The sequence below is a fragment of the Melospiza georgiana genome, chromosome 1 (assembly GCF_028018845.1).
Source record: "Melospiza georgiana isolate bMelGeo1 chromosome 1, bMelGeo1.pri, whole genome shotgun sequence".
In the NCBI taxonomy this organism is placed as follows: domain Eukaryota; kingdom Metazoa; phylum Chordata; class Aves; order Passeriformes; family Passerellidae; genus Melospiza; species Melospiza georgiana.
In genome coordinates this window covers 2,395,302-2,418,730 of record NC_080430.1, presented here as the reverse complement: position 1 = coordinate 2,418,730, position 23,429 = coordinate 2,395,302, and the positions used below count along the sequence as shown (strand labels likewise).

Sequence of the window (23,429 nt, the reverse complement as noted above, 5' to 3'; positions counted from 1 at the left end):
AAGAAAAAAAAGGTGACAACTCTACTTTGTACAATAGCTTTGGAATTCCAGGTTGTATCATACATGCAATCTGTACACGGGGGTGAGGGCAGGGGTCACAGACAGTGATGGAGCTTTGAAGGAGGCGATGCAATCAGGCAGACAGTCTGTGGGAAGGGAAAGCAACAGCAAAAAAAAAACAACACTCACAAGAAGAGACTTGTCCCTGAGCGCTGGACAAGCACGTTTTGTACCGTGGGGGAATCCCCTGGGGTGCTACAGGCTTTGTGTTTTGTGCCTTCCACACTGCTGGTGGGCTTGTCAGAGAGTCCAAAGCTCCAGCAGGGCTTGTTTGGGCAGGTTGGGTCCTGGGAGGGACAGAAAGTGACGCCACAAGGGACTGATGGAGTGGGATCCCACTGGGATGAGGAGGTGAAGGCTGAGCTGCCATCAGCTGGGGACGGGGACAACCAGGACTACAGCAGAGATCAGGAGGATTTTATCTGATTTTGGAGTTTTTGGGGGGGGCTGATCTCAAACCTCTCGTGCTTTCCAAGGGGCAGCAGCAGGTGGCAAATGCTGGCAAGAAGCTCTGACACCATCCCTCAAAACCATGGGTGACACTCAGCTGCTTGCTCAGCCCGTGTCTGCAGCAGATCTGCCTTCAGGATTTTTGGTGGAGTGGAATGAATGGAGAGAAATAAATAAATACTAATAAATAATAAGAAGAAACTCGTAAAAGGAACGGAAACGGGGAAAGCTTCTCCTCACGCTTTCCCCACTTCCATGCAGGGCTGTCCAAGACCTTCCTTGGTGTAAGTAAAGGTCCACAGAGACAGAGGAGGAGATCACAGAGGTGGAACAGACCCTTGTGGCTTCGGGAGCTTTCTCCATCTGGGTGGTGTCCACCTAAGGGCAGGATTTTGCCTGTGGATGATTTGGTGGGACCTGTCCATTCCCTTTATGTGCTCCTCAGCAGGAAGAGCAGAGATGCTCCCTTGGGGTCACAGCCATGATAAACCAGGCAGTAAAGTAGATTGAAACAATTATTTTTACAGAACAGGTTCGCCTTCTGCTCCCCTTGAGACACTTGTGCCTGATTTTGGTTGGTTGAAGTGAGAACTGAGACCATGACCAGTTTTCCACCTCAGAGAATCTAAAGAGAGTTTGGAATCTGGAGTGGGATCCTGCTCGTGGATGAAGACACACACAAGCCTGTGTCTGCATGGGATTCAGACATCTAAACACCCATCTCTGATGGAGAACCATCTGCATGGGCCTTCCAAATCTGCCCTGGGATCCAAGGGAATCCCACATTCCTCCAGAGTAGCTTTCAGGAGCCCCTGGGTTACCCTGGAGCATCCCAGATGGCTCTAGACACCTATTTCAATAATTTAGTTCAGCTCTAAACGCTGGGTTTAGGCAAATGGAGCCCATAATTTGGTTTCTATGGGGGTTTAGGCACCGAGCACACATGTGGATACCTGCCTTTAAGCATCTAACTTTGTATTTCAAATCCCACTGTAGGTGCCACTGCCTGGGAATCAACTCCTGGCCTCTTGTTCATGCTTGAGAAAAAAGTCTCCTCCTCCAAAGTGGAGATGCACCAAAGAACCCTCTGGAAAACGCAGGAAAGTGGGAAATTGGAAATTTAAGGAAACTTAACCAAGCCAGGAAGACACTGAGAGGGGCGGGAATGAGGATTAAACACCCTTTCATTGCAATGGAGGCCAGAGGAGCCCCCATTTCCCACCAAACTGAGGAATCTGCACCCCACAGCTGTTTATGGAGACCTGAACTGGGAGTGAGGAGCTGCAGAGCAGGAACTTTGCTGGAGAACACCAGGGAGGGCAGGGAACAGGAGGATGGAAGGGTTGAGGTGTGGATAAAACAATTCAGCCAGATGCCACCGCTGCTTCCAGTGAGAGAGGGGAAATCTGGAAAAAAGAGAGACTCCCATGATGAAAAGTCACAACTAAAGCAACCAAGATTTGGCTTGGAGGGAGGTAGAAAATAGGAAATTATAGGTATGAAGAAGAGATGAGGTCTTGTCCTGCCCAGCCCACCTTCTCTCCCTTCATCCAACACTCCCTCACATCTCATCCCAGCAGCTGCTGGAGCTCAGGAATGACAGATCTGAGCAGGGCACTTGGGTTTGGTGCCTTTCATGGCCCTGTTTTCATCCTCCCAAATGGATTTTGTAAAAGCATCAAGGGAAGTCTGGAGTAATTTCCATAGTGCAGACCCTGGGAGTGGATTCACAGCTCCCAGCTCCTGCAGAGTGCTCATGCTGCAACCCTGAATATCCCCAGTGACATCAAACACCAGATTTTCAGCATTGAAACCAATTTGAAGCTAAAAATAAATAAAAAAAAAAAAGTGACCCAAAGCTCAGAGTTTTTCTCCTGTATATTAATTTAAGGATGTGGGCATGATAAGAATATGAAGACACATAACAAACGTAACATAATCCAGGGACATTTCTGTGGCAATACCTCTGAATGCAATGAAAACACCAATAACATTTGAGTTTGAGAGGCAGAAGAAATTGTTTTCTGGGGTTTGTTAATACAGAAAATCTGCAGAGCTCAGCTTAGACGACAGCACTGCAGGGCTGACGTGGTCGGTGCTGACTCAGGGATTTCTGTGCCATATTGCCTTTTGTGGTGTGGTTGTCTCTGCAATCCCCTCCAAATATTAAATCCCAACTGCTTTAGTTCTGCACGTGAAGCTTCCCATGAGGAGTGGAAGCAATTTGGGAGATTTCAAAATGCTTTGGAGAAGACTGTCAGTGCTGGGCACGACACTCAGTGAGAGAGATAACTGGGATCAAGCATCAAAAATGTTCTTCCCTCCCCATATTTTCATTTTCTCTGAGAAAGAGAAGCCCCCAAATTCTAAAACTAAACCAAACTAAGGAAAAAAAAAAAAAAAAAAAAGAGCAAAACCCAACAAAACAACCAAACTCCTAAACTTTCCATTTCTTTCATAGAAAGAAAAGAGATGAGGCCAAATTCACCCCTCGCAGGTAACACCACTGTCTTGAATAAGCTGGATGTGGAACTGATGGGGCCCATCTGTTCAGCTGAAGGAGAGGCTGGATAGCAGCATGGGAGAGGATGGAGTTATGGTCCTTTCTCACTTTTATTTTTCACATCTGTTCCTTTGTTGGGTGACACCTTGTCCCTTTCCCCCATCCTGCCAGAGACACCCCTGGTACAAACCATCTGCCTGAGGACAAACCTCGCCAGGGAAGGACACCAGGGAGCACAGAGCTGAAGATGGCCAGTCCCATTTGTTGGAAATCAATGATGTTTTCCTTTTGGTTATAAACTGGAGCCCCACACCAAGGTGAGGGAGAAGGTCTGACAGAAAACCACATCCAGAGAAGCGCCCAATTCAATTGGCTACACAAACACATCTTGGGTTATTTTGGACACCCATAGGTCTCTGCCCAGGTTTATGATCTGTGTGGGTCTTAGGCCATTGAAACAACATCTGGACCCCAACAGGACACTGCAGGGCACCTGTAAAATGTCACCAGATGTTTGTATTATTGAGTGAAATGCCAAGACCCTTCCATAAGTAGTGTCCTGCTGTTTTCACAGGAGAAGCTGAGGCAGAAGGCACCTCTGGGTGGCATTCAGACCATCTCCTGTAGGGAAGGATGGCACCTCACTCATCACTGGCTAAATTTTCTCACTGGTGCAGTGGAAACCCTGACTTGAGACACCCAGTGTGGGCAGTGGAGAGGGATCTCAGTTTTCCAAAGACACCTCCCAAATTCATGTGTAGCAGTGAGCAATGGCCCAAGCCCCCTCCTCCAAAACCATGGGCCCAGCTCCCAGAGCCCTGGCAGGATTTTTTCCCCCTCAGGGATGGGGAGTGTCACACCCAGGACTGGAACCCCCTGGGTGTGCTCAGGGTGATGAACAGAATTCACTCAGGCATTTTTCATTGACTTTAGTAGCAGCTGCTCAGCCCCTTACATTGGATCACCGCAGGGATGATTAATTACATAACAAACCCAAACAAGCACCCACAGGCTTTGTTAAAATCCCCTTGGATGGGGAGGAGTCCCCAACCACTGAGCTGGTTCCAGCCTGACCCCAGCTTGGAGGGAAGGAGCACAGCTTCCAGCCCATCTGAGATGATGATCAGGTTGTAGCTTCGCCTCCTTGACTCACGGTGGATTTCACATCATCAGTCTGGACCCATGGAAGAGCTCATTATCTGCTCCGAGCTCAGCAGCTGAAGTCACAGATACACCCAGAGGGCACTTAACCAAACATAACTTAGGTACCATCCTAAACACCATGAATCACCTCTGAGTTTGTTTCTTGCCATTGATCCCAGCAGAAAATTAGATAAATAGCTTAGACCGGATGAAGTAAATCCCACTGTTGCGGTGAAAATTTGTTCACCTCTAGAGGCAATTGCTCAGCAAATGCCCAATTTCAATTTTTTTTCCCCTCTGCTTCCCAAAAAGCTTCACCTGCTGGTGATGCTGGGCTTGCTCTGGTGCAAAAGCAGAAATGGTGGATGTGAACACGCTGTGGATGGGCTGGGGGCAGATTCCAGCTCCCACTCATGGAAGCCAAATCCTGCAGCCCATTCCTTCACTGGTGTGATACAAAAGAAGGAGTTTGAAACCACTTGGCTTAAAAATCTTAAGGTAGAACCAGTTGTGGGTGTGACCCCGCTGAAGTCAACGGATTGAAGGGACTGTGGTGGCCTGCAGTGATTTGAATTTCCACTGCTGCATCACCATTTATAGGCAGAAGTTCCTGGTAGGACGTGTCTGACATCTCTCATTGTGGCTGCTTGCGCTGCATCACATTAAGTAAATCAGATGTATCTTCCCTTATCCCATCCTCTCCAATTTATCAATGTCTTCCACCCCTTGTGTGGCTTTCTGGAGCGTTTGCTTTCCTGACAGATTGTGTTTGAATGTTGGTTACAGGTGCAATCTCCCCCTGCAGTGGCTTCCTTCTCTATTTCCCATGATTAAGTTTTCCTTTTCTCCAAGACTGCATTATGAAAATCAGTTATACGTCCCTTAATTGATCTTCATTTAAGTTTTCAGTGACCTATTGCCCTTTCCACGTGGTGTGTGGCCATTGATGATGTGCAGTGCTCACATGGACAGGTGTCACAAATTGATTTTTCTCCCCATATTTTTCTTTGCTTCTCTCGATCTCCTCTCTCCTTCTGCTCTCATTTCACTGCAGCATTTTTATTTTTTTTGCAAAGCACTGATAGAAGTGCCTCCATCAATAAGCAAATCTTGCTTGTGCCCTTGGGCACAGCCCCGAGACAAATGGGTGATGCATAAACTGCACCAGCCTAGGAGTAGTCCCAGGAGACGCTGTGAGTCAGAGCCAGCCCTTGGAGGCATCATTTCCTCCTGTTTTCTCTCTGATGGGATTAAGCTCTGTTTGTTCCCTTCTTCTTCTGCACACTCCCTCCTTTGGTTCCTGGGAAAAGGCTGACACACACAGAGAGCAGCACTCTGATTTCTCTACAAAGATTTCCAGGAGTGATCCAGCCAAGGGCCATGATTACCTCGCCATGAAATGGGAATTAACTCATGCCCTGTTTCCCTTCCTGCGCTGAAGAGATAGAATAAACACCCATCCATTGTCCTTTTTCCAGGACAGGAACCCAAAAGCAGGGGTGAGGCAGAGAGGACACAGGGCAAGTGCATCTGGGGCTAAAACAGGCTGTGACTGTGCTTGGTTCACCTCTCATTTATCCCAGCATTGACCAGGAATAGCCCAAGCAGGGTTCCAGTGCTGTAAACACCAAGGTGGTGGGCTGAGCTCATGCCTGATCCCCTGCAGGAATTCCTGATGCCCACGGAGGAGGTGAGACCTGTTTCTGTGAACTGTGATCCTGATTTGGAATTGGAAGCAGAGCACCGTGCAAGGATGGGCACTCAGGGGTGAGCAGCAGAGATGGGCCAGCACTGCAAAGCTGGGGTTTGGCTCCGTGTCCAAACCTACCCAAACTCTGGGCTGGCTCACACTCTGGGTTTTGTCCATTTTAATCTGTGCCACTTTCACAGGTGGGAATGGCTGTAGGAATTAGCTGTGGGACAAGGTTTGGCTTGAGTCTGAGACTGCTCCAGCTTGGTGGTGGTGATGGGTTGCTTCACCCTCGTGTCAATTAATGGGTGGCAATGAGTCCTTCAGATCCATGCTCCCAACAGACCTGTGGGCTCAGGCTGCTGCCAAGTGCCTGGGGAGCCTGCATCAGGTGCAGAGAGTGGAAGAACAAAGTGCACCTTCCACTGCTGGTGACAGACCTCCCCAGCGAGGTGGGAAGGGTGAACACCGTCCCTTGCCATGCTTTCCCTGGGGTGCTGAGGAGAGGGATGTCCTGTGCTCAGGAGTGAGTGAACAGCCCCAGAGATTCACTGCACCACGTTTCCAAGGAAAACTCACTGGCTGAGCCACGTGCCAGGCTGGAGAGCTGGAGCAGCATTCCCAGCTGTGGGACTGTGTCCTCCTCAATGCACACAGAGTCCTCTTCGCTTCACACACAAGACACTGAACTTTTCCATACTGCGCACATCACCTGTGTGCCAACAGGGAGTTTACAGGAAGTCATCAGCAGTTTTCTCTCTTTGTCTCCCTCCTCTTCTCCCTCCTTCCCTTTCTACAGATGTCACAGGTTCCTCTGTCCAATCTGGCAGAAGCTACTACGCTAAAAAGTTCACATCAAGAGCTTGCCCACTCTCCAGCTCTGTTAAATATTTGTAGACTTCTCTGGTTCCAAGGCAAAAGCAAAGAAGTAGTAGTGTTTTTTATTTTAAAAATCCTTAATTTATCTGCTTTTATTTCTTTTGCTGCTGTTGCTCATATCACACAGTCTGGCCATTGGGGTTTGCAGAGAGATCTCTCTGAGTGCTCAGTGCTGCTGTTCAGCACAGCCTCTGCCTGGCTGAGGGAAAAGGAGATGCTTAGGAAGATGCAAGTCTTTCAAAGGACACTTAATCACACGAGTCACTTCAGGTGGGTGGGAGCAGAGCAAATCCATGCTTTTGCTAATGCTCTTCCTTCCAGCTCGGTGTTGTGGGCTGGTGGAAAGAGCTGCTCTCCTTCCGGAGGCATCGGCGTCGGGGCAGAACTTGTGTGACTGCCAGATGCACCTCGGGATAGCCCAGAAGTCATTAGACCTATTCTATCCAACCAGTTTTAGCCTTTTTATTTTTTAAATTTTTTTGTCCAGTTTTTATTCTTTTTTAATATCCAAAAAAAGTAGACTTCTCTCACGGATGCAACCTCAGAGGAAGTAGGCTCAAAAAATCCATTTCTCCACTCGGAGCCCGGCCAAGGGGGGGTTTTACGCCCGGTTTATTTGCACGTGTGGACGTCGTAGACTCGTATGCACTCCTGGCAGCGGACGTAGCAGCACCAGTGGAAGATACAGTGGCACTTCTCTTTCCTTTTCTCAGTCCTCGTGTTGTGCCCGCGGCCGCAGCACAGAAGGTCACAGCCGTCGATGCCGTGGGAGGTGACGTTGCAGATCCTGTCGCGGGTCCCGAAGGAGCCTGTCTCGGGGTTGGGCTCGCAAAAGTTTGGCGAGTTCTCGTAGTAGACCAGGTCCTTCTCAGTGGGGGCCTTGAAGAAGTTGTATTTGGGCCGCAGGGTCTCCACCCAGCCGCGGGATTCCCGGTGTTTCTCCACCACCATCTCGGACGCGCTGTCGTACTTGTCCTTGAGGTAGTCGCCGATGACCCTGAAGTCGGGCTGGGACCACCAGCAGGTCTTCACCTCGCAGCTGCCCGAGAGCCCGTGGCACTTGCACTTGAGGTGCATCAGCTCAATGATGGACTGCAAAAGAGAAGAAAGGCAAAGGAAAAGGAAGACATTAACTCTGACGGCATTCACAGAGGTCTGAGGGATGAGGGAAGAGATGAGGATCTGACTCCATGTTTCAGAAGGCTGATTTATTATTTTATGATGACTATTACACTAAAACTATGCTAAAAGAATAGAAGAAAGGATTTCCTCAGCAGGCTGGCTAAGAATAGAAAAAGAAAGAATGATAACAAAGGTTTGTGGCTCAGCTCTCTGCCCGAGCCAGCTGGGCTGTGATTGGCAATTAATTATAAACATCCAAGATGGGCCAATCAAAAATCTACTTGTTGCATTCCACAGCAGCAGATAATCAATGTTTACATTTTGTTCCTGAGGCCTCTCAGTTTCTCAGGAGGAAAAAGTCCTAAGGAAAAGATTTTCCATAAAAGATGTCTGTGACAGTTAACCTGTAATTAAATTTATGACATTCTGCCACTTGGCCATGATTTTCCAAGGAATTATGGATGTTTTCATAGATATATTTGTACTCTTGTGAACAAAAATCCCCTTATTCCCCCAGTCACGGCTGGGTCTAAACCATAAAACTTCTGTACTTTACGGTTTTCAGTGACTGGTTCTAACTCCCAGCTCAAATTTAAGGATTTACCAAAAACTTTCATCAAGGAGATTCATTAACTTCTGTCTTATCAATGTTCATGTGGGAATATTACAGTGCTGTCACGCAGGAAAAGAATTCAAACACATGTGGGCAGAGAAGCAAAGAACACCCAAAGTTACTCGAACAATGCCTTCATAAATGAAAATAGCAGCTTTTCTGTTGGAAATAATAGGAAGATGAAGTGTCCTAACTACCTAGAACAGAACTCCATCCTTTACATATGTTTTGTGTTTACTTAAGCAAACAAGGTTCAAACCTTGCTACGGCTACATTCAGAAACTGAAAAGGGATTTGTTTTTATTTTACAGCCAGGGTTATGGTTTTTCTAAAATCACTTCAAAGGACAAAAAAAACCCAATAAAAATAAGAGCCCTACTTTTGATTTTAAAGGCTCAGGCTTCAACACAAAACACTTTCCTGGGATAAATGGGAGGGTGATTATTGATCCCAGAAGCTTTGCTACTTGTTTTTACCTCTTATATAACGAGTTTAAATAAACAGAGGTGCTGCCCTCCAGTACTCTGGGGTGGGAGACAACCTTATGCAACTTGATAATCTGCATTTCCAGAGTGATCAGCAAATTTCTGGGTACGTGAACAGGCGAGTGCCAGCCTGAGCCCATGAGATTTGCCATGAATCAGCACCTCGGTGCTCACCAGGTGTTTTCCTGTGTTATTTACCGCGTATCACCCGCCACAGAGCTGGCTGCAATTAGCGAGGAGGGAGAACCGCAGAAGGTTTTGCTCATATAATCACCCTGAGCTTAATCAAAACTCCTGGAGGAGCAGTAGGGTTGGAGTTCCTGTGGGAACTGATAGGAAACATTGCCCATGGCTCAGGTTTAGCTGGGAACACTCAGGTATGGAGGCCTGGAAGAGCTGTCCCATGGGTGCTGGAATGGTGACTATGGAAAACACCAGTGCTTTCTAAAATACTGAGATTTCGGGTCATGGTGTGACATCTCTGGGATTTCAGGTCATGGTGTGACACCTGTAAAATGTCCTAGAGTCAAGGAACAAAACTTAGAGTAAAAAGACCTCTGCAGGCCTGTGGTCACAGGGATGTTTGTGTCACGGACACATTTTATGAAAAATCCTTTTGCCAAGATTTTTCCTCCTGAGAAGCTGAGAGGCCTCAGAAAAGAAATGTAAACAATAATTATCTGCTGCTGTGGAATGCAACAGGTGGATCTGTGATTGGTTTCATGTGAATTGTTTCTACTTGATGACCAATCACAGGTCCAGCTGTGTTGCGATTCTGGTCACTCACAAGATTTTATTATTCATTCTTTTCTAGCCTTCTGATGTCTCCTTTCTCTTTCTTTAGTGTAGTTTTAACATATCATTTTCTTTTTATATAATATGTATCATAAAATAATAAATCAGCCTTCTGAAACATGGAGTCAAGATTCTCATCTCTTCCCTCATCCTGAGGACCTGCAAACACCACCACATGTTTGTTTTTTTCCAAGGATTCTCACTTTAAAACAGATTCTCACTTTAAAGGAAACCCCTCTTTTTCCCATTACATATCCCAGTAACTGCCCCATCCCTGGGGGTACCTGGGATAATTTAGGCCAGAGCCAGAAGAAACCACATCATTGCTTGTGGTCATCTCCATTGCAGACAATTTTGGTTTCTGGTGGCATTTCCCTTTCAGAAGTTGTATTCCAACAGCTCTGCTGTGGTGTGGGGTGGGATAACAGCACTGGGAATTTACAGCATCCACTTCAGGAGTTCTCAGGAAACCCCAGCCTGCCTGAGGACGTGTCCCAGCACAGCAGCTGTGGTGGCTTTGGTACAGCTCAGTGCACAAATGTCCTCATGGATATGTGCAAGACCTGAGGACAAGACCACATTAACCTGTCCTTTCTTATCTCAGAAAAGCTGTGGCATAATCTCTGTTAGAAAGGGCTTTGTGGTTCTACAGTTCTACAAATTGTTTCCCACCAATTACATTCTTCTGGATTTATGGGCTATTCTTGAGATGGAAAAAAAAAGGAATATCCCCCTTTTGGGATTATTCCACCTAGGGAAAAGATTCATTGTGTATAAGGCAGATTTTGTGCCTTCTTTTCCCCAACACGTTTTGTTCCAAGATTGTTTGAAGTAAAAACAACTTCAGGGCATGATCCAAGTTTAATCAGGAGGCACCAGAGTTCTATTGCCTCTAATTTTGTTTAAATATTTCCTGGGAAATAGAACAGGGTTGAGAAGATGGGTTGTGGGAAAAGCTCTCCTGGCTCTTCTCCTCCCTCAAGGCTGCAGAGAAGGGGAATGGACAATTGCACCAAAACTTCAGGTGCACACTCAGTGGAAGGGAACAGCCACAAATAGGACATTATTAATAACTCTAATAGTGGAATAAGGGTTAATAACTCTAATAGTGGAATCACAGAATGATTTAGGTTGGAAGGGAACTTAAAAATCGCTCAGTTCCAACCACCCTGGAATGGGCAGGGACACCTTCTGCTAGCCCTGTCCAACCTGGCCTTGGACACTTGCAGGAATGGGGCATCCACAACTTTTGGGGGTAGATATCTTCAAAAGATGGGTTGAAATTCCATCTTCTGGGGGTAGATATCCTCCTAAGCTGGGACGAAATCCCATCTTCTGGGGGTAGGTATCCTCATAAAATGGGAAGAAATCCCAGCCTTCACCTGCCTTGATCCATTCTCTATAAAAGAGATCTGGCAGCTGACTCCAAGGCAGGTGTTTACATCTGTGTGGGTGAATTCATGTGGAGCTTTCAAAGACCAAGCACGTAGATCTAGACCTATCATGAGACGGGTACTACCATTTTGTGACACAAATTAGCCCAGATTTCGGCCTTTTGAGCCCCCTTAATCCCCTCCCACCACTCATCCTCTCAGGCAAGAAAACACCAACAGGAAAGGAGGAGATGAAGCGTCCTTACCGTCCTTCCAGCCTCGTTGTTGTGCCGGTTCATGGCCGAGCGCGCGTCGGGCCGGTTCTCCCGCGCGTCCGCGAACTCCCGGGACACCATGCTGCCGAACTCCACGTCCTCACTGCAGCCTCCCCACTTCCAGCCCTCGCCAGGAGAGCCCTTGTGGCGCGTGTCACACCCGCAGATGGTGGCCGAGCCCTCGGCACAGGACCTGGTGACAGCGAATGCCACCCCGGCGGAGGCGATGGCGTGGACGAAGGCCGACTCCCTGGTGGCTGCGAGAGAGAGGAAACGTCACTGGGATATTTTATGGAAAATCCCTTCACCAGGATTTCTTCTCCTGGCGAGATGAGGAGCCTCAGCTTCCCCATGTTTTGCTCCTCTGGAATGTGATTTAGAGAGTTGTTTATTCAAACATGTTAATTGTTTTTACTTAGTAACCAATCCAAGTCCAGCTGTGTCAGACTCTCTGGTCTGTCATGGGTTTTTATAATTCATTCTTTTTTTAGCCTTCTGATGTCTCCTTTCTCTTTCTTTTGTGTAGTTTTAGTATATCATTTTCTTTTAATATCGTATCATATCAATCATATCATATAATGTTGTAATGTAAGTAATGAATATAATATAATATAATATAATATAATATAATATAATATAATATAATATAATATAATATAATATAATATAATATAATATAATATAATATAATATAATATAATATAATATAATATAATATAATATAATATAATATAATATAATATAATATAATATAATATCAGGCCTTCTAAGAACTTCGAGTCAATTCTCATCTCTCACCTCGTCCTGGGGACCCTTACAACACCACAACAAGGAAGGGCCAGTGAAGCATGGATTTGGTCAGTGCTGTGAACACTTTCTCTGGAGGGCATGGCAGAAGGCCAGGGAATCCTCCTCTTCCCTGTGGTCTGGCTTGGACCTACTCCAAAGATTTTTATTTTTTTTTTTTGCTAGGAAATGAGTTTCTGCGCAGACAGGACCAGGCTTGATCCAAGGCCACTGAGGTCAGCCAAAAAGTTCTGACTGGGGTCATCCTCAGGTCTTTGGAGAGGGCCATGGCAGCAGAGACAGCTGTGCAAACCTGAATTTCAGGGGAATATTCTATCTGGTACTGTGCAGCCAATGCACCACATAGCCAGACCCTGAGCTGTGGGCTTTGCTTCAGAATTTGGATATGTTCCCAAAAAAATTAAAAATGCAGGTTTACACTTAACAACAACCTGGGACCAGCACCAGGTAAAGCTCCTCTTCCTTGACAGGGAGAGGTGCTGGTGGCTGGAAGGTAGGAAAATGCCAGGATGGTCACATCCTCAATCCTCAGGATGTGAACCAAGCCTTGTCCCCTCCCTCCATCTCTTTTCCCCAAGGCTGAGTGTTTTACTCAGTGACAGCACTCAAAATGCACCTTACACCTGCCCCAAGTTCTCCTCCTCCTCCTCAGGGCCTGACCAAGGTCCCTCCAAGGGGACTGGAAATGAGGGAAATGAGGGAAATGAGCTTTCCCTTGTGCCCACAGCCTCAGGCTGGAGAGTGGGATCAGCACAATGATCCCACCAGAATCACCAGAAGATGTCATGGCCAAGGACTGAGGAGTTTTAGTCTTTGTGAAGAACTTCCCTCACAGCCTTCCATGCCAGGGAGAGCTGGGCAGGGAAGGGGAGCAGGGAAGGCTTTCCTGGATGCACAAAAAGCAGTTTTCAAACTGCTTTGCAAGTGGGGAGCACCCCAAGATATCAAATTTATTTCCCTTTCTCCTCACGGTTTTAGTTTCTTCACTCTCAAGAAATGACCCTGCAGTTCAACACCACACCTCAGAAAACACCAGAAGGGTAAAAATGGAATTTTTACCATGAACAGGGCTGCTCTCAAACCTTTGGGGCAATTCTAAGCAGGCACAAAGATTCTGATAACAGGCCTCCCTTAACCTCCTGTATTATTCCCCACTCACCCTGTGCTTATAGAGCACTTATCCTAGAAATTGTGTTGTCCCTGAAACTTTTTATATTATTCCACTGAGACATTGAAATATTAATGGATCCATAAAGTCACGAGGTCACATTTTCAGTCGATGCAACTTCACCAAAGCTTCTAATGAATTTTATATCACCTGACTGCTCAAAAACCACTCAAACCTTCCCTGCACCATATTTTGCTGATCTGAGCTTTCCTTGGGCACTTTGGCTTAATCTTTGCCTTCCAGATGCTTCCAGGCTTTGCTAATGTGAAGAAAGTTTAATGCACCAAGCCAAAAAAGCTCAACATGTTTTCGGGGAGCAATCATGACTGTGGGGCAGTCCTGGCTGGATTTTAGGCTTAAGCAAGAACTCAAGCTTTGCTTTGGGAAGGCTACAAAACACAACAATATGCAAATCCCATAATGTGCATGACCTTACAGGCTGAAGGGATGAGCAATGTCCTGGAACATGTTTGCCAGGGCACTTGGGGAGGTTATTAACTCACCGAGGGCTACAACCAAAAGAAAAAAAAAATAAAAGAAAAGGAAAATGCGGGAACCCTGAGGTCACCAGTGTGATTTTGAAAAACCCTTGTCCAGCATCTGGCCAGCCTGGAGGATGCCAGCGTCCTGCAAATGATGACCATGCAGTTCTTGATTGTGAAAGCTCAGCTTGGAGCATGGACAGGAGAGCGCCGTTCACACAGGAATGGGGACTCTGCATCTGACACTTGCCTAAGTCCAGGTGGGGATCCAGAAACCAAATTTTGGGGGTGCAGTGCTTCATATGAGGTCTCCAAGAACATTTCTGACCAGCTTTGGGGTCTCTGAAGAATGAAAGGCTCCTCACAAAAGCCAGTGAGGTGAAGTGAGGGGTGGATGCCATGATTATCTCTAAATATCTAAAAACCAGTTTCAGAAGATGGCCTTGAAAAAAGACCAGATATTTTAGAGAATTAGAACTGTGAAAGATGCATTGTAGCAAGACCACGTGGGGTAGAATAATAGGTGATTATATGTGATTAAAATAATAGGTGATTGGTGTTAGAAGTATTAGCAGCATTGCCTGGCAAAAGCTAATAGGCCGAAAAATAATTATAAGGTATATATCTGTAAGGTAATATTTATAAGGTAACCAGGAAACAGGTTGGATTCTGATAGATTGGTGTTCAGTTTTTCATCTGTCTCACCCTTCATTGAGACTGATAATGGAATAAAATCTTTTAAAACACCTCTCAGGTGCCCTGTCTCTGTAGAGCTGGGATTTTCCAACACAGGGCCTTGCACTTGGCCTTGAGCTTCATGAGGTGTGCACAGAGCCACATCTCCATCCTTTCCCTCAGCCTGGTGTCACAAAGCTCCTGAGGGTGCCCTGGACCCCACTGTCCTTATCACCAGCAACCAGTGCCAGCCCCAAGCCCCAAGGAACACCACTGCAGTGCCACCATCCAGATAATTCCTGACCCACCAGGTGGCCCATCCATCAAACCCAGGTACCAGAGACAAGGATAGTGTGCTTTCCTAAAGTTCCTTGGTCAGGCCAGCTCTCATCTCTTGGGGATCACCCTTTCCTCTGCCCAGGAGTGATCTGGTCCAGGCCTGGGAAGGAGCTGTGGGTGCTGAAATGATGTTTGCAAACCTCCTGTGCCTTGCCAAGCTTGGACCAAAGAGAAAACGTCTACAGAGGTGGTGTTTGTGCAGGAAAACTTCTCCTGGTTGGGGATGAGAGGGGTGGCCTTGGCTTGGGAGTCCATGGTTTGGATTCAGCAGGAGCCATCAGCCCAGTGGTGTTTCCCTGGGCATTGCCCTCACTACAAGAAAGATATTGAGGGGATGGAGAGTGTTCAGGGAAGGGTCTGGGGCACCAGGAGAGGCTGAGGGAGCTGGGAAGGGGCTCAGCCTGGAGCAAAGGAGGCTCAGGGGGGACCTTGTGGCTCTGCACAGCTCCTGACAGGAGGGGACAGCCAGGGGGGGATTTGGGATCTGCTCCAGGGAACAGGGACAGGAGCAGAGGGAACGGCCTCAGGCTGTGTCAAGAAGGAAAATTTGTGAAATTTTAGGGAAAATTGGATGTTTTGGTTGGATATTAGGGAAAATTTCTTCACTGAAAGGCTTGTCAGGCCCAGGGCAGTGGTGGAGTCACCTGGAGGGATTTTAAGTATATGGCACTTGAGGACATGGGATTCTGTGGCAGTGCTGGGTTCATGTCTGGGCTCGGTGACCTTGCTGGTCTTTTCCAGCCTTAAGGATTCTACAACCCAGTGATTCTGTCCAGGTGCAGAGCTCAAACCCCGGGGAGCTTCAGACAGCACAGCCCGGAGAATTCCCATATTTGCCAGACTTGGCCACAAGCAGTTCCAGGCGGACAATTTTGTCTGTAGACACCAAACCCTAAATCTCAGGTCCATCCCCTAAACTCTGCACGGTTTTTAGCCCTCATTGAAAGCCAGGAGGGCATTGATGGGATTTTCCTTAAGAAGCACCAATTACAGCGAGCTCTGCTCTTCCCAGAAAGCGCCGGGTGCCTTTTACAGCCTGGGACAGGACTCAATCACTCCCCTGCTTTTGAAATGCAGCCACCACTTAAGAGCACACAACAGGAAGCAAATCGCCTTGTATCTGATGGCAACTACCTGGGGAATGCGGGCAGGCAGGCCCAAGGAGCTCAGCTCTGGCCCCGGGGCACCGAGCTGAGGAGTTTTGTCTCTTGAGAAAGTCGCAGCCAGGTCCCTTAATGACTCCACGAAATTAGGGCACTGGCTTTAACATCTCCTACCCCGCTAAGTTAAGGCAGCGGGTTCAATATTGACGCAGATGGAGCCGTGCCATGCTGTGAGTCACGTCCTGCCACCTCCCAAAAGCCATGGGACATGTCCTGCCTTCCCCCGAGCATCCCCGAGCATCCCAAAAACATCCCCGGGATGCAGCCGGGGGCGGCGCGGCTGCAGGAACGGAGCGGGAGCAGCGTGGAGATGGAGATAAGCAGTAGGAAAGCATGCACTTGTGATGGAAATGAGGGGTTATTAAGGTGCCATATAAAAATGCGAGAGATTTGGTGAAGATAGCAGGAAAGTGCCCTGTGTTTGTCAGGCCTCATTCCTCTCTGGGTGGTTCTGGTGGCAGGAGGTGGTTGGGGCTTGGAGAGCTTCTGGAAAGTCACCTGGAAGGAGGAGGTGAGCAGGGACCACAATCTCACGGGGATGTTGACTTCAGAGCATTCTAACCGCTTTATTTTGGTCACCAAGCTCTGCCTTCAGCTCGTTTGATTCCCTGAGTTTCCCTGCAGGGCGCAGAGTTGGATATCTGCTGCTCCTCCACAAGTCCCTCTCCATTCTTGAGGGACTGAATATCAGTGAAAAAATTACTTACAGAGGGCCTTAGGGGTGTCCACCAGAGCAGAGCTCTCTCTCTCTCTCTGGAAAGGGTTTCTAAGAAGCCCAGACTGAAATCTGAGAAAATGAACATCCCCCGAATATTCCATGCAGAACCTCTCCGACCACTTGTCCCAGCACCAAACCCACCTCAGATGCAAAAACACTTGGCTGAGGAGTAAAATTTTGACAATCAGAGGCCTGAGGATGATGTGACCCAAGATTTGCTTTTCTGCTGTGACAGGGGTGTATTGTGTGACTTTGGGCAAACCCTTCAGTAGCTCTGTGCTTCTCCTTCCTTATCTGTACACCTGAGGACAATCCTGCTTATCTCCCCAGGAGCCTGCAATGCTAAATTCAGTGATGTCTTCAGAATTGTAAAGAGAAGGGATTGGAGCCCAGCAGAGGGTTCTCAGATTGTGGCATGGGGAAGGCAAATGAATAACTGCATGAATATCTCAGCTGTCTGATATGTGGCAACTGCTCTCGTGTGTTCTTCTGCCCAGACAGTGACTTATTTTCCCTGAATGATGAAATTATTAACCCCAGGTCAGGTAGGTGTCCCAGATACGTGGCAAGATGGACTGTGGTGAGGCAGCAGGGTGAATAGAATGGTTTGTTTTGCTCTGAAAAAATCCCTTTTTATCACATCTATCCTGCAACACTGAGCCATTCTCCATTCTTGAAACCCTAAATCTTTCCTTTTCGAAACAGAGTCCTTGGAGTGAAGCACTGATTTTGTGCATTTTGGGCTGGATAATGTAAAAACAACATGGAAAAGAACAGAAATGTCCCAGAAGGAAATTCCTCCCAATGAAGGAAAGAATTCCCAGCCATGTCTGCTCTTGAGGAGAGGATCCTGCTCCATTCCATGATTGGAAAGACATTGGGAATGTGTGACTATGAGCCCTGAATTTCTGACACCACAGACCTCTGGAGTGCCCTTGGGAGAGGCATTTTGCTAGAAATGGGGTGAAATAGAGGAAATGGTTTATCTGTTTAGCAGGGCTGTGGGGAGGAGTCGTGCTGGCTCCTCTGAGCTTTGTTTTTCAAAGCTAAAATTCTACAGAAAGTACCTCTAGCTCCGGCTTCTTGAAACCCCCATCTTAGAGGGGTGGAAGGTGCCAAGGATTCCCAACATCTTTCTGGTTGGGCCGATTCCTTAGGTACACAGAGAGTGTGAGAAAGGGTTTCAATTCCCTCCTTGGCTCCAGGGGATAGAAACCCACAGCTGCCAGTTAAGATTTGCACAACAGCTGACACACTACAGTGATTCTGGATTAAAAGGGAAAAAACCCGACCAAATAAACAAAATTAGCCCTAAGAACTAAGAAACTGGAAATAAAGCTGGGAACAAGCTGGTGTTTGTGGTATTTGGAGCAGCACAACGCAGCCTTTTACACAATGGGCTCAGTTTTCCTGGTTCCTGTGGTCCTTCTGCACCTTTAGCATCCCAGGCATTGGAAGGTGCTGCCCAGTGGAAAAAGGTGGTGAGGAATTTGTGAGGAGCTTTGGAAGCCCAAGCTTAGACTGAGGTGGGGTGAAGCAGAAACCCTGTGAGGAAGCCCTGAGGGAGCTGGGGGTGCTCAGCCTGGAGAAAAGGAGACTCAGGGCTGCCCCCATCACTCTCACAGCTCCTGAAAGGTGCCTGTGCTCAGCTGGGGCTGGGCTCTGTCTGCAGCAGCACTGACACACCCAGAGCACACAGCCTCGAGCTGCACCAAGGGAAATACAGGTTGGATAGCAGGGAAAAGTTTTTCACAGACAGAGTGATAAAGTTCTGGAATGGCTGCCCGGGGAGGTGGTGCAGTCCCCATCCCTGGGTGTGTTTAACACAGCCTGGATGTGGCACTGGGTGCCAGGGTTTGGTTGAGCTGTTGGGGCTGGGTTGGACTCGGTGACCTTGAAGGTCTCTTCCAACCTGGTCATTCTGTGATTCTCTGAATTCTGTGAATTCTGTGGTTTTGAGTTTTGACTGCACTACCAAGATCACCACACAGCTTCTCTCAGCACAATGTGCTCTCTTTGAATCCACCCAGAAACATCTCCATGAAGATAAACCAGCAGGCTCTGAATGAAAGCCCACACTGCATCACTTTGGATGAAAAAGAAGAACCCCAGAAAAGATTAATAGAGAAGGAGCCTGCTGATTGCTGAGGAGCTGGTGGCCCCTGGGAGAAGGAGCTCCTCTAGGCTCTGACAGCCTTGCAGGCACAGCTGCTTTCTGAACAGCAGGAGCGAAATCCAGAGGGACTAGTGAGTCAGAGCTCCCAGGATTTGCAAAAGCACATGGAGGCATCACTGCTGGCTTATACCAACACAAATGGCATTGCCTGCTGGCCCTGGGATCCACGTGCAGGAGGAGCAGTGCAGCCCAGGCTGCCCCAGATTCCAGCAGAGGATACCCCAGTCCCTCAGCACTGCTGGGCTCTGCTGAACCTGCAGCAGATCAGCACATCCCTGAGCAGCAGATCCCTGAAAGCCAAAACCTGAGAGTTCAGGATATGGGGATGGTGTCCCCCACCTCACGATGCTCTTTGGTGGCTTGCAAGAAAACTGAGGAGAGATTTCTCAGTAGAGCCTGCTGAACTAAAATAGAGGAAATGGTTTTAAACTAAAAAGATGTGGATGCAGGCATAAGGAAGTCATTTTTTATGATGAGGGTGGTTGTCCAAAGAGGTGGTGGATGCCCCATCCCTGGAAGCAGCCAAGGTGAAATTAGGTGGGGCTTTGAGCAAGCTGATCCATTGGAAAGGGAGCTGGATTAGATGAACTTTAAAAGTCTCTTCCTTCCAACCTAAACCATACTAAGAAATGAAGGTTCACATTTTCACAGGACATATTTCTCCCCAGGGAAAGGAATGAAGATGGGAAGGTAGGGAAAAAAAATGCTAGAAGTGTTTTTTTGTTTTTTTTTTTTTTTTTTTTTTGAATGATCACCAAGCAGGAAATCATTTGCCAATCAGAACTATTAAATATTGGCCCAGCGCCAGGGGAAGGCAGAGAACAGGGAACTCCTTGGCACAGGCTGGCTGACAGATCCATCCACAGGCTGTGCCCAAGTGCTGGAGGGCAACAAGCTCTGTTCCCATCACAGGGGAGGAGGAGGAGGAGGAGGATCACAGGGGTGTCACGGCGCTGGGACCCTGGCAGTGCTCAAGGGGAAAACACTGGGAACGTTGGAAACCAAATATTGGCACTGGGAGCCTCGGAGGCAGCTGAGCTTCAGCTTCGCCACATTCCTCTGGGTTGTACAAGAGAGGATCCCATCTCAGATAAAGCAACCAAAAGGTTTTACATAAGCCTGGCTCAGCCTCCAGCTCCCCTCAGCTTCCCTCTGTTTCCAGAGTTCCCATTTCCCTTGACCCATCCTCACCTTCTGCAGCACCTCAGACGTCTTTAATTATCCCTTTATTCCTTAAAAAGGGGCTCCTTGTCCCACATGTGCTGTTTGCTTTCCACCCATTAGGATGGAAGATTTCCACCCTTGGATGTGCTCAGCACCAGGACTCCAAAAGGAATCAGAATTCCTGGTGGGAGGGAGATTCCTTCCACAGAGCACATTCCCAAATTCTGCAGTGTGAGCATTGTCCATTTCATCCTGGTTGTGCTGGAAAACACCTCCCTAGCTGGAAGCTTAAGGAAGAGATCCTGAGGCTCTGAGATTTTTAAACTTTTGTTTCTTTCCTTGGGGTCACTCCCAGCCTAAACCACCAAGTGCCCTGACCCTGACTTTCTGTCTGACCCACCAGGGAGCCCTTGTGGAACCCTGAGGAGCCTCCAGAGGCTTTGGGAACATCAGAGCCTGTTGGCTGCACCAAGGACCTCTCTGGACAAGGGTGACTCCAAAACTCTGCCTCAGTTTCCCCATCTGCAAAGCAATGGGCAGACATCTCATGTTACCCTCTCCAGCCTGAGCTTCGGGCACCTTTTCAGCCTGCAGCATTCCACAGGGGAGGGGAAAAGGGCAGGAATGTTCTCCTCAGCCAGTGCTGCAGGATGCCTGAGCCCCCCATGAGTGATGCTGGGATCACTGTTTATCCATGGAGCCTTCCAGAAGATTCTCAGCACCTGGAGCTGCCCCTGGGTTGAGTTGTGGTCACCTCATTGCAAAGGGGTGGGACTAGAGGACCTTTAAATGTCCCTTCCAACCCAAACCATTCCATTATCCCATGACATGGAGACTTTCTAGCCATCACCTCATCTGGTTACAGATCTTGGCAGCAGCTCAGGATGTTCCAGAGCAGCTCTGTGTTGCACAAAGGTGTGCCCAGGGTTATATAAACCCCATCAATCTTATCCTGAGGACCTTGGGAGCTTGTGAACAGGAGCAGAGCCCAAATGGCTGCCTGGGATCCCTTGGGTGCAGAAGGATCACTAATTGCATTCCTCAAAGATCTCTTTGTGACACTGCAATCAGAGATTTATAGAATCAGAATGGTTTGGATGGGAAGGGATCTCAAGATTGTTTCTTTCCAAGCCCCTGCCATGGGCCCCGGTTACTCAGAGCCCCCTCCAGCCCAGCCCTGACCATTTCCAGGGATGGGAATCCACAGCTCCAGTCTCCACACACTTCCACAGACTGGCCTGAACGATCTGGAGTCATTCCCCAAGCTCCTGCTGCCATCGCCTTGTGTCACATCCCCTCCTCTTCAGCAGCATTCCCACGTGGGATTATCTCCAGACCAAGGGAAGCCCACTCCACCAGAACAGCAGTTACTGAGGGCTGCAGGTAACTGAGGCTTTCCCTGGAATGGGATGAGGGTGGCTCCAAGAGCACCCACAGCACTGTTACCTTGGTTTTTTAAGATTTTCTAAACTTTCTGATGCTGACATTCTTGTAGTGAACTTTCTCACACACTTTCTGTAAATAACTCATTGTTTCGCATTCCTTTATGGAAGAAGAGAAAGTTGATGGTCTGTTAGTTTGACCAGTGACATTGGAGAGGTGGCACTGTCACCCTCCAACCCGCTGTCACTTTTGGAAAACTATAGATGTTGAAGTCAGAAAATAACCTTCCCTTTTTCCTTCACTTTGAGAACAGGGGTGTGATCTTGTGGTTTTTTGTGTCCTATAGTGACACAGCACAGCAGATGATGCCAACCAGGAGCTGTCCCATAGCTCTGTGTGGCACCACAGCCTGTCCCCTTCCTCACGGAGAGCTCCGTGCCCAGCTGGCTCTGCACAGTTTCTCATCAAAATCCAGCTCCAGGCTTTGCCTGGCTTCTTTAACCACTTAAAAATCAGGCCCCTAAATGCAAAGATTTATGCAAATGCGTAGTAACAAGAAGTTAACCACACTTTTGCATATCTGAAAGGAAAGGTTAGGTTTGGGTCCCATCTGTGTTTTGTGCGGAGTTCTGATTGAGTTCTTGTTTCCTCTGAACCAGCTGTGCTAGTGTCAACACATCCCTGGGAAGATGAAAGGCCCTAAAAAGACATTTGATCAGATTAGCAGTGATTCAGCTCATTGGAGGGAAATTATTAAATGGGCAATTCCTGCCAGGGAACATGAAGGCGATCCAGATAAGAGGCAATGCTGGATTGAAGGAGGTTGGATTAGCGTGGCTTGTAAAATCCTGAAGGCCAAGTTCCCCCAAAACATCTGAGTGATGGGAGTCTTCTCTCATTCTTTTTCTTTTCACTTTCTCATTCTTTTTCTTTTCACTTTCTCAGTCTTTTTCTTTTCACTTTCTCCCTGTCGGTTGCTCATGGTTCTTGTTGCACAGCAGAGCTGCAGCCTCCAGTGTCATGCTCAAACCTCCAAACTTTTCTCACACTCCCAAACCTTTCTTACACTTCCAAATGTTTTTTGCACTTCCAAACATTTTTTGCACCCCAAAACCTTTCAGGCTGTACCTGGAACGGGCAGAGCCAGCTTGCCCAAGGCCAGGCCAGCCTGCAAGCCTGGTGTCCAGGGCCAGTGCTCCCTGCTGCCCTGCCTGTGAGCCCAGGGTGGAATGCTCTCCCTAATTAGCCGCTGTCAAAACAACCCCAGGTGATCTCGCAGGTAACCAGACCCCCGAGATAGGCAAATCAGCAGGACGGTCTGGTATCAGTAACCCGAGTCTGATACCTGCAAAGCAAACACTCCCTTATCTCTCTCCCTATCGCCCTATCTCTCTGCTGATCTAATCATTGCCCTGTATGTCTCCCTGCCTACCCCGCTTAGTGCTTTATCTGTCTTTCTCTTGGCTTGGTCATGTGTGAAAGGCTCTGATCCCCCCCTCCCTCCATCCCATGAATGCCTTCTCCTGAATATTCCATCTTCCTGGAGCAGCACGGTCCTATCCATCCGCCCCGAATTTCCCCTGGTCTCCCCAACATCCCTGGGAGGCTCCGGACAAAAGGAAGCTGTGTGTGCCAATTGGGGGTGATTAGCAGGGATACAGGGCTCTCATTGTGCCAGGACAGGGTCCTTAATGAAAGGGGAAGGAGGAAAAGGAGCAGGGAAGGACTGGGGTGAAATTCTCCAGGTTAAAGAGTCATTGGGGTCCCTCCTAGCTTTGGGAAAAAAAATAAATAAGGCAAGAAAAAGAAGGCAAACCCTAAAACCCACATATAAAAACATCCTCAACGGTCAGTAGGATACAGAGAAGCATTAAAAAAAAAACAAAAAAAAGAAGAATATAATTGTATTCCGTTATCAGAAGCAACATGGTCAAACAAAAGGATCTCCTTCGCCCACCTGAGAATG

At 47.8% G+C, this 23,429-nt stretch overlaps 1 protein-coding gene across 1 annotated transcript in view; it reads right to left on the bottom strand.

Annotated features, from left to right (window-relative positions):
- Positions 1-7,337: 7,337 nt before the first annotated feature.
- Positions 7,338-23,429, bottom strand: part of WNT3A (Wnt family member 3A) — a 98,012-nt gene continuing 81,920 nt past the window's right edge. The window contains 2 exon segments of the mRNA XM_058028803.1: positions 7,338-7,817; positions 11,380-11,645. Of these exon segments, the coding sequence (XP_057884786.1) occupies positions 7,338-7,817; positions 11,380-11,645 (746 nt within the window).